General features: G+C 28.0%; 1 protein-coding gene across 2 annotated transcripts in view; it reads left to right on the forward strand.

Moving 5' to 3' along the window:
• The window catches only part of Uba2 (Ubiquitin-like activating enzyme 2), a 34,814-nt gene extending 20,841 nt beyond the window's left edge, over positions 1–13,973 (forward strand). For both annotated transcript variants that reach the window (XM_067270469.1, XM_067270470.1), the window contains 12 exons: positions 47–165; positions 502–601; positions 714–865; positions 3,303–3,396; positions 5,382–5,494; positions 5,594–5,695; positions 8,045–8,098; positions 9,287–9,344; positions 11,326–11,364; positions 11,455–11,560; positions 11,781–11,899; positions 13,442–13,973. In XM_067270469.1, coding sequence (XP_067126570.1) covers positions 47–165; positions 502–601; positions 714–865; positions 3,303–3,396; positions 5,382–5,494; positions 5,594–5,695; positions 8,045–8,098; positions 9,287–9,344; positions 11,326–11,364; positions 11,455–11,560; positions 11,781–11,899; positions 13,442–13,554 — 1,169 coding nt within the window. In that variant the 3' untranslated portion in view covers positions 13,555–13,973. The remainder of the gene's footprint in view (positions 1–46; positions 166–501; positions 602–713; positions 866–3,302; positions 3,397–5,381; positions 5,495–5,593; positions 5,696–8,044; positions 8,099–9,286; positions 9,345–11,325; positions 11,365–11,454; positions 11,561–11,780; positions 11,900–13,441) is intronic.
• Positions 13,974–16,306: the final 2,333 nt, after the last annotated feature.

Genomic DNA, 16,306 nt, shown 5'->3' on the forward strand with positions numbered 1-16,306 from the left:
GTTTTTAAAATTTGATTTTTTTAAGTTATAAATTTAAATTTTTCAGGTGTGACTGCTGGTGAAAATGCATTCCACATTGTTTCTGAAAAGGGAGATGTTAATAGAGTTTCTACTAGAAGTTGGGCAATGAAATGTGGTTATGATCCTTTAAAGTTATTTAACAAAGTAATTTCTATATATACAAAGTTATTTTGTATTAGTACAGCTTTTTAAATAATAATAATAATAAGTCAACAAAATTTTTACATTAACATAAAATATATAACGAAATTTAAAGTTCATTTCCTAAATGAAATGTAGTATTTCTAATAAATTGTTTAAATAAAACTTATTAATTTTATCAAGTTAATTTATTCATATAGTTGTTATATTTTAAAATTAATCTTTTAAACATAGTTGGATAATTTGTTATAAAGAAATTGATTATAATTACATGATTCCACAGGAAGGAAAAAATTGTTTTGAATTAATTTGCAATTTTGTTTACTTTCTAAATAATAGCTTTTCCATGAAGATATTCTTTATTTACTATCTATGGATAAATTGTGGCAAAAAAGAACACCTCCAAAACCTTTAGATTGGAATAATTTACCTGATGCAGGTTTGTATATTTTACCATCTTGTATTAAAGAATTTATTTTTATCGTAATACATATATGTTACTATAAATCAGAAACTACTTTGAAGTATTTTTTAAGATTTTTTTCAAATAGTTGCAGGAACAAGTAATCAAATAAAAGCAGGAATTAAAGATCAGCAGCTATGGAGCATTAAGGATTGTGCAAGTGTTTTTCAACAATCATTATCAAAATTAAAAAATAAATTGCAAAGTTTAGATGCATCTGATAATTTAGTTTGGGACAAGGTCAGTTTTTTCTTTATTGAAATACAATTTGAACATGTATGATAAAAAATTTTCCTGTACTGAAAAATGAAAAAATTACAAAAATAATGACATTTATTCAGCATTGTTTCTCTTAATTTAATTACTACTAATAACTGCATTAATATTTTTTAAGTGTTGTATATTTTCATATATTTATCTGATATAATTTATCCTGAAATTTTTTCATTTTAATGTTATTTTTAATTTTGATAATGAGATAAAAGATATTAATTCTTTGTTATTTTAGTTTTCTCCAATTATCTTATACAGCAATGACATCATTTTTCAACATTTTATGATTTCAAAACAATGTCATTACTTTAAGAGAGTTACAGTTTGCAAAATTTTTACAAACATTTTTTTAAAAATTTTCATATCTAATAATATATATGTTTAAACTAAAAATCTGCACCAGTTTGGCAGGCATATGTAGTATTTTTTAAAATAAATTTGAAAATGTGCTAGTGTAGATTGTGGCTCAGACTCCACAAATTTAAATTCATGGAGTCTGAGCAACAATCTATTCCAATTCCAACAGTATTCTAAAAGTAAACAAAGTGTAGCAGCTTAATGAAGAACAAAGAAGAATTATAGTTGACAAATTTTACAGACAACATGAAGAAAGAAGAAGCTTCACAGTTATACATTTTGTAGCCATAGAAAATCTGGAAAGTGGTAACACTGTTGCTAGATATCCAGGGAATGGGCAAAAGAGAATTGAAATGACAGATATCAAAAGAAAGGCAGTCAGAAAAGTTGGACAGTCACTAAGAAAACTTGTATGAAAGTTCAAATATCTCATCAGTATGTAAATAACATATTAGATGAGCAAAATGTTTTCCTTCAGAAATGAAAGAGCTCCAAAATATACAACAAAAAAAAATTCAAATTGCAAAGGACACACTGCAAAGAAATGCACAAAGGTGATTTCAAAGCTTTAAATAAACTAGACATTGAACAGTTATGGACAATATGTTGTATTTTACCTTTGATGGAAGTGAATGCTCTGGAACAACATGTACTATTATTAGGACTGGATTGATATTGATCCATAGGTAAAATTTAAATGCCATGCAAAAGTTCTTTGAAGTGTTCTTCAAAATGATTTGGATAGCATTCAGTCTAAAAGGGAAATCTCAAGCATTCATAGCACTCTTTTATCTCTGCATCAGTAGAGTGTGCATAAAGGAGGATATTAAGAAGAGGTGTTTAAAGAGGATCCTCCTCTTTAAACACCTCTCAGATGGCCTGTGTATATCTTCTGGCTTAATTCATTATGTAACAGATACAATTTCTGTGCTAACAGAATATGGAGGCTATTACATCAACAAAGAGAACATTTCAAATGTTCCTCAGCTGTACCCAATTGAATGATTCTGAAATAATTCTGAGCTGAAACAGAAAGTTATAAAAATGGGTTTACTAAAAATGAAGCAGAACCGAACCAACACATCAAGTCTGAACTCTATAGGTTAATTCGTCAAGATTAAATTTTGAAAAGCCACTTACTATTGAGCAGATTCCAAAATTTAGAGACAAACAAATTCTGTCAATTTTTTCTGGATATTGTAAAAATAAAGAAACTTTATTGTTGTGTAGATTTTTTTGTTTACACACTCTTATCTTACAGAATTTCCTTATAAGTTTACTGTTGGGACAATGTCACTATACAAAGAACAAATCTACTGCTGATCTCCAAATTAATATTGTGTGCCGTAATATTGGAGGAAATTATGTTGAAAAAGAGATTAAGGTACAGGCTTTCGTGTAAGAATAAAATTATTTTAAAAAATTGCACTTGTTTTTTTTTAATATCAAAACGGTACGTACAAAACAAAAAACATGCCTCGTATGTTTTACAGTATGGTTTGATATCAGTTACACTAACTACTATCATTCAGTTAAAATATTCAAGCATAAAATTAAAATTTTGACTCTTTTTTAGCAATTTCTTGAATTGAGATCTAATAAAAAATTATATTTTTAGGTTTTAACATAAGTCATAAATTACTAGTATGCCAACAGAGGAGGAGCATTAGCAAAGCTTTTTCTGTGCACTTACAGAACTGTATTCATTCTGAAAATTTGATCAATCCATTTTGATTAAATTTAGCCATTTTTCATTAATTGCGATGAGAAATTCAAAAATATAATAAAAATGGGGTCCATGAATTTGTTTTTAGGTACAGTGGGGTCAAACTGACAATGTCAATACTCCTTAACATACAACATATAGCCTGTCTAGAAATTTTTGTTCATACTTTATTAAAATTTTATAACTGTGTGTGTGTGTGTGTTTGTATGTATGTATGTAAATGTTTTATCAAAGTTTAAATTCCTCTAATAAATTAGTTCATAAATTTCTTATTTAGTTAGTTAATTAGTTATTAATGATGTAATAATTTTTTAATTATAGGATGATGATGATTGCATGGATTTTGTTACATCCTGTGCAAATATAAGAGCATACTGTTTCAATATTCCCCAAAAAAATAGATTTGATGTTAAATGTAGGTATACTAATAATCAACAAATATTTTTTGAAATGATTATATACTATACAAAAAAGTATTTTTAATATAAACATCTCTAGATCTGATATATTAAAGCTAAACATCAACCAAATGCTGAAATTTGATGGCTATAACGTTAGCTTATATATGCTGGAAGAGCAGATCAGACTGGAGGTTTGGATAGCGTAACTGGCAACGCAGCTGCATAGCAAGCAGGAGTTGTGGGTTCGAGCCCCACTCCGGGCTGATTTTTTTCTCTCAGCGGTTCTAAATTATTTAAATTAATTAATTAAAAATTATAATTATTAATGTTAATATGAGATGGTGTCTAAGCAAATTGGTGCCTTTAGAGCCAAATTGCTTAGGTAATTTATTTAGTTATTAGCCTTAAACTAGCCCGATAGAATTTTGGCATTTGGTTGATGTTTAGTATTTTTAATATTTTAAATTTAGTATGTAAATGAAATTGTTCAATATATAAAACTCTCAAATATTGGTAAAATTAATTTTAGAAATATTATTGATTTTTTATTAATACATTTTGAATTTAAATATCATAACAATAATTTGTAATGTATAATAATAATAGATGAAAGTCTAAGCATAAGGTATTTTATCTCATGTAGTAAATTCACATTTCTACAGATGTTTACATGTATATAAAGTATACTAAATACTTAGATTGGACGTCACGCTAACAGTTGTATTAACTCAAATAAGAACTTTAGATAAGGAGGTGTTAAAGAAACTAAAAAATATATTTTATTTCTGCAAGTGCTTTCAACGTAATTATGCACGTTGTCCTCAGGCAGTTTGAATAACAAAGAGAATTCGAATAGAATATTTAAATTTAAACAGTGACGACATAGCCATTTTGGAACATAACTTTTGAGAATAAGTAAATTTAAAATATTAATTTACAAACACATAAAATTGATGCACATGCACCTTAACATACACATGACACGGTAAAAGTCGATTGGAAGAGCAACTTTAAGTGCATATTAAGTTGAAACATAGATATAAAATACACATAACATAATTTAAAACGCATGTAAAACACATGTAACATATATTAAAATATACGTAAAAGACTGGCACACATGTGTCTTAATTCACATTAAAGGTGCAGAAGATAAATGCAGAATTATTGTTGATGCTTTTTTTTAAACGTTTTTATAAATTAATTCAAATATTGGGCAGTTCGAGGGTTGGGGAGTTGCATGGGGTGAGCAGCGTAATGAGGAGGCCCTCCCAAATGTACATCAAGTTTCCTTCTTCACAATGTCTGAGTATCACCATCTGATTCCAAAGTGCTGTGTGGTGATGCGGAACCACCAATTTGGATAGTTTGGTATCACACTTGCCTACCGCAATCGAAGGTTGGTGTTCAGACATGCGAATGGCCATCGTTCTGGTGGTTGCACTTATATAATAGGTGTATAGTCCTGATATTGGGTTTTGCAGGGGAATGGAATTTACACCAGATTTTTCCAGGGTGGAAACGGCATTCCTATCATTACATAAGAGTCATCTCAGACTTGGATGTGGGGCTATGGGTAAGCGAAAGTCATTTTGCCTAAAAATCCAGGCTGTAAGGTTGCTGCAGAATGGGAGGGAAGGATAGAGTGTTGTCCAGTGGTAGCGTGAAGGTTTGCGTAAGTGGTAGCAGTGAAGAGGGACTGTTTAACGCTGTTTTTGACATGGTTGTATTTGGCAGGATGCCGTGTGTACCGCTGTGCAAATGGCCTCTAGCTCAGTGTTGATAAGATGTTGTGTCAAAGGTAGTAAAAAGGCCTGTCTGATTAATTACGTAAAAGCATTTGCAGAAATAAAATATTTTTTAGTTTCTTTAACAGTTCCTTATCTGAAGTTTTTACTTGTATATAAATTATTAGATAAAATCTTTTCTTGAAATTGTTATAAAATAATTGTTAAAATATAATATGTAAAACTATTAAAAGCAACTAATTTTTATATAGCTATGGCTGGTAATATTATACCTGCAATTGCCACCACAAATGCAATTATTGCTGGATTAATAGTATTACAATTACTTAAAGTATTAATTGGAAAATTAGAAGAATGCAGAACAGTAAGTTATTCTCTTTGAAAAATAGTAATCATTTATTGACATTTGTAATTTTTCAAGCGTTATCAAATATTTATTTCCAGTTTTTAAATAATATTTCAGATTTATTTAAACAAACAACCAAATCAAAGAAAGAAATTATTAGTTCCTTGTATTTTGGACAAACCAAATCCAAAGTGTTATGTTTGTTCAGAAAAGCCTGAGGTATGTTGTTGTTTTTATTATCATGTAAACCTTAAAAATGATATTTTATGCTACATTTTTCAGTTAAACTTCCAGCAGTCCTTGCACTGCAATCTTTTTGTTTGTTGATTGATCATCCTGTCAAATATGTTTATAGTTTGCTTCACATGAAATGAAGATAGTAATTATTTACATTACAGCAACAATTATTAATCAAATTGAAGACAAGTCTGCCCAAAGGAGACCACCATTTATTTTGCGTTCCAGACTAACAACATACACATTCATGGCGGCAGGCCTTCCTTTTTAGGCTTCATGTTGCCAGAGGTAAAAAAGTCCTTCAGAAAAACAAAACAAACATCCAATTAAAACTAAAAGGAGTCGGTGACACACAGATGTCTTACTCTTCAACCATCCGGCCAGTGAAGGTGTTTCCGCTTTTTATTTGCTGGAACAGGTGCTGGAAAATGCAAATTTTGAAGCTGCACCCTGGCGACGGTACTTTAAAATTTCTTTTTGTTTTGTTTTTCTGAAGGACTTTTTTACCTCTGGCGACATGAAGCCTAAAAAGGAAGGCCTGTCGTCATGAATGTGTATGTTTTTAGTCTAGAACGCAAAATAAATGGTGGTCCCCTTTGGCAGACTTGTCTTCAATTTGATTAATAATAATCTCACCATTGGACGGAAAAATCAGCAACAATTATTGTTCATTAATTGTGAAAAAATGTTTCACTTTCAAAAATTAATAATTATGACAAAAGCAAGAGTTTTAATATTTAAGTTTAAGAAAAAGAGAGAGAGAGAGAGAAATTAGCACTAATTGTAGCTAAAATCTTGGTGAATTGAGAATCAATTTATAAAATCGATGTCAGGAATCAATAATTTAAGTTTTTCCAATAAAAATGAAAACTATGTTTGATATTAACATATGACACATGTTTTTTAAGTAAGTACCGTTTTAAAATAGGGCCACTGCTGGTGTTCCACTGCAGCACTGCAGCATCATCGGTGGGTGCTGAGTACCTACATCTGTTGGCTAGCCACCGATGCCATTATGGAAGCAGTTGTTTGTATGTGTTTAAAATGCCTCAGACAATTGAAAATCCTGCTGATTGTGAAGTAACACAGTGATTCGTTTTTTAATGCAAAAGATGTGAAAGCAGATGACATTCATCGGCAGATCAGTGAGGTGTATGGAAAAACATTATGAGTGATGGAATGGTAAGAAAATGGATTAGAGCATTTAAAGATGCCCATTCTAATGTCCTTGATGAGGAGCATAATGGGTGACCGTCTGTCATTATTGAAGACTTGGTGCAGAAAGTTGATGCAAAAGTTTGAAAAAACAGATGCTTTACAATTTTGTCATTCAAAACAAAAAGCTTGGCAAGCTCAGTAAGGGAATTGTTTTGCTTCATGGCAATGTCAGTCCACACATGGCTCAAGAAACCCAAGACCTTATCACATCATATGGGTAGGAACAACTTAATCACCCTCTGTATAGCCCTGATCTAGCACCTAGTGACTACCACTTCTTTCTCCACTTGAAAAAGCATCTAGGCAGTCAACACTATGACGATGAAGATGTCAAAACTGCCATGCCACAGTGGTTGGCAAATCAGGCACCAGGTTTCTATGAGGATGGTTGAAAGCTGGTTGTACAATATGATAAGTGCCTTAATATTGGAGGAAATTATGTTGAAAAGTAGATTAAGGTACAGTCTTTCATGTAAGAACAAAATTATTAAAAAAATTGCACTTGTGTTTTTTTAATATCAAAATGGTACTTACTTAAAAAACATGTCTCATATGTTTTACAGTATGGTTTGATATCAGTTACACTAACTACTATCATTAAGTTGACACATCAGCATTCTACAACTAAAAAAAAAATGCTTGTCTTGAATTATGATTGTCAACAGGAGAGTGATTATAATTTGCTAACCAGCTCAGATAATTGTAATTGTTGGTATGGGCGTGAAATTGTGTACTGATTAAAGTTTAAGGCAAACAAAACAAGATTTAGATGAAAATGTAATATTTTCAAAATGTCAATTAAAAAATAATCAATGTATAAATATATGTTTATAATAACTGATATTAGGAAATTTAATAATGAAATTGTTTTAAATTTGCAGCTGAAGCAGTGTAAAATTTGCATTGTTAAATGAATATTTTAAAACATTGCTAAATGAATATTTTAAATTATATCAAAATATAAAACTTACCTGAAAAAAATAATTTTTTTCTCTTTTGAAAAAATATATTTTTTAATTTTTAATATATATATATTTTTTTTAATTTTTCTGGCAGAATTTACATTAAAAACTATTTATTTCTTAAAATATTAATTATTAATTTTTTTATTAGATCTCTGTCAGCTTAAATATAAAAACTACATCAGTGAAAAGTTTGGAAGAGAAGGTAAGTTTTGTGTTATATAAAAGTTTTATTAAATCTGAAGTTTTCATTTATTCTATAGATATATAAAATATAAATATTATTGTTTTCAACACTTTTATACCTGTAATCGCGGCAAATGAATCTTATCAAAAAATAATTTCTGCATACAAAATGCATTTGTTTTTTTAATCATCAGTTGTCATAATTTATGGAAAATAAGCCCTACAATTACTATGTCGATAAACCATTTTCTCCTATTTCTGAAATCTTTGAATGCTGAATTTGAAAGGGAAATTTACAATATTATATTTAATTTTTGAAAAATTTCTTATTTTTCAATATTTTTATTTGTTTGTAGCATTTTTTTATGAATGAAATGATAAGTATTTATTATGCATATTTTGGGATGATGTAGGCACTGTTGTCATATATTAGTAATATTAATTCAGTGTTTTAAGCAGAAATTTTACATAAATGTAATGACAATTTATTTTCATACAAAGCAAGATTGAATGAAAGTTAAGTTGGAAATTTTACAAAAAAAAAATTTACTGATTTCAAAAATAAATAATCTATTAAGCTTTTATCTACAATTATTACAAAGAAAATGCCAGCACTATGTGAATAAAATATTTAATAGAACAAGACTAATGAAAAGTCAAAATAATGATTTAAGAAGACAGTTTTCTTTTGATAAAGAATTTTTTAATTTTTGACTTTATTTAAATCTAAACTTTTCTTGAAATTAACTCTTGACTTAAACTATTAATAGTATTGGAATGTGTGAATGTGAGCTTTTTTAAATATATAAATAAAATCTGTATTTTACTACTATTATAAATTAACAATTTTCAAGAAAAGTTTTGTTAATTTTATAAAGTAAAACTTAATGTAATATGTATTAACTATTCCAAAAATAGAAATTAAAACCAAAAATGTTGAGCAAAAGTAAACTTAGGATTTTTTTAATAATTTAGGATAGGAGTTATTCATATAAAAAATTTTCTTTAATAAATTTAAATTAAGAAATGTATTTTGTTGCATTATATTTTTGATTTATGTAATGTATTAGAAACTTAATTTTTTTAAATATTTATTTAAAGACATTAAAATTTTTTCTTGTAAAATTTGATGAGCTTTCTTAAATTGCAACAATGATAAAACTTTTATTTTTAAAAATTATTAAATAAAATTTTAAAATGTTTGTAGATATTGAAAGGCCAACTTCACATGGTAGCTCCAGATGTTGAAATTGACGATGGGAAAGGTAAATTGAAACTTTTAATAATAAAAATTTTTCACCAATTATATTTGTCAGTACAAATTGTTGCATTGGTAATGAAAGAGAAGTTGGTAAAAAGAAATTTCATTTACAGACAAACAAAATTGTTGATTTATATTGAATATTGTTAACACTATCATTATATCATTATACAAGGTGCATCTGAAAAGTTCAGTGAATGGTCCCATAGTTGAATAATCATGCCAGTTAGGATGTTGCGCTCACGCAGACTTAGTGAGAGACTTGCCAACTAGTGCCCCCTAGTGTCGAAATCATAACAGTCAAACAGAAGTGTGCGCAACAAAAGATGCAACGCAGTCAGTGTGAGAAGGAGTGTCACTGCAAAATGGAGCAACGCGTGAACATCAAGTTTTGCTTCAAATTAGGCAAAATGGTGACGGAGACATATGAAATGTTAGTAAAAGTGTATGGTGTGGAAGCAGTGAGTAAAAAGTGTCTTTTTGAATGGTTTAAATGCTTCAGAGATGGAAAGGAAGATGTTGATGATGAGCCGTGTTCTGGTTGACTGTCAGCAAGCAGAACTCCAGACAACATTGAACGAGTGCGACGGATGCTTGCAGATGATTGGTGCCTGTCTTTGAGAATGATAGTAGAAGATTTGAAGATAAGCGAGGACAGTGTGAGCACCATTGTTCACAAACATTTGCAAAAGCGTAAGATTTGTGCCCAGTTTGTACCGCACACGCTGTCAGATGAGGAAAAGCAACACCGGATGGAAACCTCTGGAGATTTCATTGACGCATGTGACCGGAATCCACAGTTCTTGGAAACAATCATTACAGGGGATGAGTTGTGGTGCTACCAGTACGATCCGGAGACCAAGCGACAGTTTCATGGAATGGTGTTCATGGTCGTCCCCCTTTTGAAAAATGTCGTCTCACCAAATCCAGGATTAAGACAATGTTGATTGCCTTTTTCGACAGTAAGGGCTTGATCCATCATGAATTTTTACCTGACGATACAACTATCAACACAGAATTCTACGATGGAGTTTTGAAACGGCTGCTGAAACGCATCTGGCGACTTCGGCCACAGTTGTACCAGAGTGGACAGTGGACTCTGCTCCACAACAACACCCATCCGCACACTGCGAGCCACATACGGCACTTCCTCGCTAAATGCCAGGTGACAGTTCTTCAACACACTCCATATTCTCCAGATCTGGCACCTGCAGATTTCTTCTTGTTTCCCTGCCTCAAAGGAGTCCTGAAAGGCCTACGTTTTTCTGACATTGCGCAGATCCAACAATATGTGACAACGGTGCTTTGTGCGATACTGAAAGAAGCATTTGCTCACAGCTTCCAGCAGCTGAACAACCGATGTCAAATGTGTGTTGTCACTAATGGCGATTACTTTGAATGCCAGTAAAGGTATTTTGTTTGTATCTCTTGTTTCCTTTATTTTATTGGACCATTCACCAAACTTTTCAGACACACCTTGTAGAAAAAATTAATTTCTGATATTTTGTTTGTATTCTGCCATTCTTTTTGTATTCTCACTGGAGTATGAAAGTATGTGAAATATTGATGAATAATATTTGCATTTGAAAGTAACCAACTCCATAAACTATGCTGGCAGTTTTTGAATATGATTTTATTTCTGTATAAATTTATTAAATGTAAAATCATTACTGAGTAAATTTGCATTAATGACTACAATGAATAAAATTTTAGTTATTGTACTAATTGAATTGCTGTAGATGCTTATTGCCACTTTATGGCTTTTATTACTTGTATATGTAGATGACTGATGCAATGACAAAATATTTTTTACTGTTTTATAAATTAAATCTATATATACAAAAACAAAAACAATTGATTTTTCCTTTGGATAAAATTTTTACAAAGTATAAAGTTTTAATCATAATTTTGTTATAAGAAATTTATATTTTAAATTTATTTAGTGTGTGTTTAAATACATGAAATAATAATATTTATATTTTAAGGAACTATTCTTATATCAAGTGAAGAAGGGGAAACTGAAGGTAAAGCTTCATTTAAAAATTTGTATTTCTATTTTAATGCATTTCATTTTTATTTATTATATCTGATTTTAAAATTTCAACCAAATTTAGATAACAAAGAAAAAGTTCTTAGTGATTTTGGCATTCGACATGGTACTCGATTAAAATGTGATGATTTTCTCCAAAATTTTGAAATTGTGCTTAACATTTTACATGTGTAAGTAAATTTTTATTATTAATATATTATGTATTATTGATTAACTAGAATAAAATCATAGCACTTCATGTTTATAATTAAGAATATTACATTATAAATTAATTTAAATAATACTGTATACATTATTTGTTATATAAGAAATACATTTTTTATTAATTAATTTTGGCACATTTAATTTTTTGAATAAAATAAACTGATGTGCTCTTAAAATTGTTTTAAGTGACAGATTAGATGATGATAAAGAATTTGAATTACATGGAGAAATATCAGACATAAAACCTAAAAATGATTCAATGGAAACAAATGAAACAAGTGTAGAAAATCATTTTGAAGTGGATGGTAAGCATTACTATTTAATTCCTAAAAATAAATCTAATTTTTCAGATATTATCATAATTAATGTACAGTTAGCAACATTCAGGTCTACATCCATGTTCACAATTCAGTTTTTGTATAATCCAGTGCTTCTAAAATGAGAAAAATTTCCATTTGTAAATTCTAATATGATTTGCTTTATTTAATTTTTTTAATATTGTAAATATATACATAAGTAATTATTTATAAAATAGAAGTGTTTTCCTAACTCTGAACTTTATATGTATTTATCTGTTGAATTACAGTCTGTGAATACTGTTTTACTGCTGCTAACTGTACTAATGAGTTATTTTAGAAGTTTTAAATGTGCTTACTTATTTCCAGAACAAATAATGAAAATGTATTTAGTTATTATTTCAATAGCAGATTATTGTAGCAGCATATAATATGTAATATAATGCTTGTACATGCTTATATTATGAAATATATATTGTTTGTATAACAACTTGAAAAGAATAAGAATGAAAAATTTATTTTATTTCTGTTATTAACAATTCAGAAATAATAATTGAATTTATTAATTCTGAATTGATTATGAATAAGGATTCTAATGAAAAGACTAAATACAGTAATACTTCGGTTTTCGTTGACTTCGATTATCGTCAATTATGCTTGATTATGCTGGAAAGATCTCTTTTGTGCCAATGCCTTGACTGCTTTGACTGTGTAGCTTAATATTATGAATTGATTAAGCTTTCAAATAACTCTTGTGTAACTCTATTTTATTACATTATAATAATTAATATAATTTTTTTATGACAGTTAGAACAATTTATTTATTAATGACTTAAATCATTCTCAAGATGATAAATAGAAATTATTATTTATATTTCCAATTTTTGTTAACACCTATTAATCTTTTGGTTTAGATTTTACATAAAATATTTGGTAAAATAGAATAAATTACTTCTTTATGATAATATGCTTTACAGTCCTGTTTTTATGACACATGAATTTTCTCTCATTATTGCATATTTAAGCATGGCATTTATTTATTTATGACTATCTTGGTGTCGTATTATGTAGTTTAAACTATTTTTCCTGGAATATAATATATAATAACAATTGTTCCTGCTCTTTTTCCTTCAATATATGATACTGACTTTTTGGGGAAATATGATAGCTTATTCGACAATAGTTTTTCAGAAACTAGTTAGATTATAAAAGCAGGAAAGACATTTTTTACCATATGGAAAAATAATTGAACTACAAAGAATTTTTACATTACTTCTCTTTGTTTATTTACCAAAACTTTTTGTTTTGAAAAGTGCATCAATATTCTAAACAAGTACTCTTAAAACTGTACTCTAATGCTCTTACAAATATATTCACAATCACTTCTCTCACAGTAAATAAATTCTCGTAATTATTTACAAATTAATGAAAATTTGTTTAAAATTTTGTTATGAATTATGGTAAGAAATTATAATTTTTTGCTGTTTGTGTATTTCTTGTTTACAAAGCTATATTGATTAATTATAAACATTTTCTGTTCATTCTTTTTAGACATGGATGAAGTGGTGATAGTTGAAAATTTTGAGTACAATGGGAAGAGAAAAGCTTCAACCGACATCGATGATTCGTTCCATTCAAAGAAACCTTTCTTGGAGCCAACATGAATGGATTTTAAAGAAAGTGTTCAAATTTTGTGCCTTTATTGTTTCATCTAGACACATCTTGTATTTATCACATCATCATTACAGAAAAATATTTTTAAAATTGTAAGAGTAGCTCTAACTTATGGTGGATGTGGCATTCTTTCCATGCAAAGATAAATTCGTGACTTTTGTTATAGCACCCACTCAATTCGGTCAGTGTCGTATTGGATTATAAGTGCCGATTTGAACAATCGAATACATAAATGCACCTCATTATTGAAGAACCTCCTCGTGACTTTTTTTGTAATCATGAAATTGTTTAGTCCAAATATTTACTGTATTTATAATAGTAACTGATACTAATGATGATTGTGCCAATTTATGTAATTTCTCTTTAAAAACTTGAAAATTAAAATGAAATGTATGTAAGAATGAAAGTACTTTAATATAGTCCTTTAATTGTAATTATTATAGATAACATGATGATACATTATCATTAAAATGCATATAATTATTAAAATTTGAAAATTAAAAAGTGATAAATTGAACAACCATAGAAACTTTCCTACTGCCCTGTTAGGAAGCATATATTGTAACCATTTAAAATTATAATTTTGATTTATATACATATAAATATTGATTTAAATTGTTTAGGGTATATTTCTAAATAAATTTTAAAGAAAAATAAGCTTTATTTTTTAAACTCAACTGATGAATTTTACACAATTTTCCTTTACATCAGAATATTTAAGATTACAAATATTTTACATTTGCAATCCTATCATATAAACTGATGGCACTTTATGTATTGATATATTTTGTTTACTATAATGTGTGTAATTTAATGCAAACTATCAGATAGAAATGATCCATGTCTATGCAATAATTTTCCTCAGAAGGTTATAAGAAAACAATGATTTGTGTATGAAAATTAATTAAAATTTATTTTTTGTATTATTTTTTTAACAATAAAATATAGAGAAATTAATGTAGATGAAGAATCATCATAAACCCATTCAGTATATGTGTATTTAATGTAGTTTACAGTGATTTATTTTAATGATTTTAAGTTCTTAAATTAGAAAATTTTATAATATAGAACTTAAAGTTTCAAAGTGTCTTGTATTTCATATCAAATTATTTATTTTCACTTCCTCATTTTTTTGAAGTTAACGCAAATATTTTTTTATAAATTTGATAAAAATAAAACTTGGATAAATGTCAAAAACTATAAGTTTCAGTAAAGAGAAAAGTGATCTTATAGATAAGAATAATATAATTAATATAACAAAATTTAATCCATATAAATTCCTAATAAAGTATTTTAAAAACATTAATTGAAAACTTAGAATAAATATTTATATATACATTCTATTCCAAAATTTTACTACATTTTAACAGAAGAGAAAAATGATAAGAATTATTACCTTCATGTATTTATGTTGACTGATTCATCTACCACTTATAGCATCATTTTGGAGTGTAAATTTACAGCTGCAACTAGATTTTTTGGCAAAACATGTTAAAAATGTTTTCAATAATTATGTGAACTTCAACATAAATTTTATCATCATCATCATCAGGATTAATTGGTTCTTTTAATTTTGGAATTATAGACTCGTTTATGAAGTTAATATGATTAAGAAATTACTTCTGTTTGTATTTAATATAAAAATTAAAATAGGTTATTACAAAATATTTTCTGTATTTTGACAAATACCAAATATATGACAAACAGAAATATACAAACCTTTTTTCTAAATTTTTATAGGATTCTGGACATTGGAAAATCATTATCTTAAGTGGGGTAATTGTATAGGTGTAAAGAAGATAGAAGATTTAAAAATATGGCCTAAATAATAATACAAAAGTTTTCAGGCATACATATTGATGCTAAAATGCTAAATTCTTATGTATTGTCAGAAAATCAGGCAGGAAAAAATTTTTGGAGCCTTGAGTAAATCATAATTTCAATAATAGACAATTTGATAAGCATATACTGTAGAAAGCATGCAATATAGCTATTGGTAATAATTATATACATATACAAATCTGTACTAAAGTTTTAGACTCATGTTATTTGATCTTAATGCAGAGTCTGATGAAGGGTGCCATGTGTTTATTGCATGGCAGTAGAAACAGTAAATCAATTGAAACTAATTGACAACTGTAGAAGTAATGTACTATTAATTGTTATAAAAGTGGATGTAGAGATTGTAAAAATAACATATATTTACTATCTTGCAGAATGACATTTACTATACAAAACGAATTAAGGCATCTGTTTTAAGATATTTTAATGTTTCACTTCAATATTGACTGAATCTTTATCTATAAAATAAAAAAAAAACTTTACAAAGAAGCTTTCTGAAATACAGAGGTTTGATTGTAGTGTATTAATTTCATTATCAACAAGTATAAGAAAACACTAAAGTTTCTAACAAAATATAACAATTTTATCATCTTGATTGAATGATTTAATATAACTGAATTATATAACTTGACAAAAAATTCTATATACACACATTAACATTAATATATACATAGCACATATTTTCAGTCTGCTTTCTCTTATTTTTCTTTGTTAGCATCATTGAAACCAGAGAAAGATTTCAATGGATTATCTGAATTAATATGCAAGTCTCTCTAAATATTTATTCACTCTTGATATTATAATAATAAGAAAAAATGCATTCAATGATTTCAATAAGTTGTTTGGTTGATTTCTATAGCTTAGTGATAAGCCTCCAAAAATTACACGATTATGTTACAT

Source organism: Centruroides vittatus, unplaced genomic scaffold, assembly GCF_030686945.1.
Source record: "Centruroides vittatus isolate TY-2023 unplaced genomic scaffold, ASM3068694v2 contig_371, whole genome shotgun sequence".
NCBI classification, from domain to species: Eukaryota; Metazoa; Arthropoda; class Arachnida; order Scorpiones; family Buthidae; genus Centruroides; species Centruroides vittatus.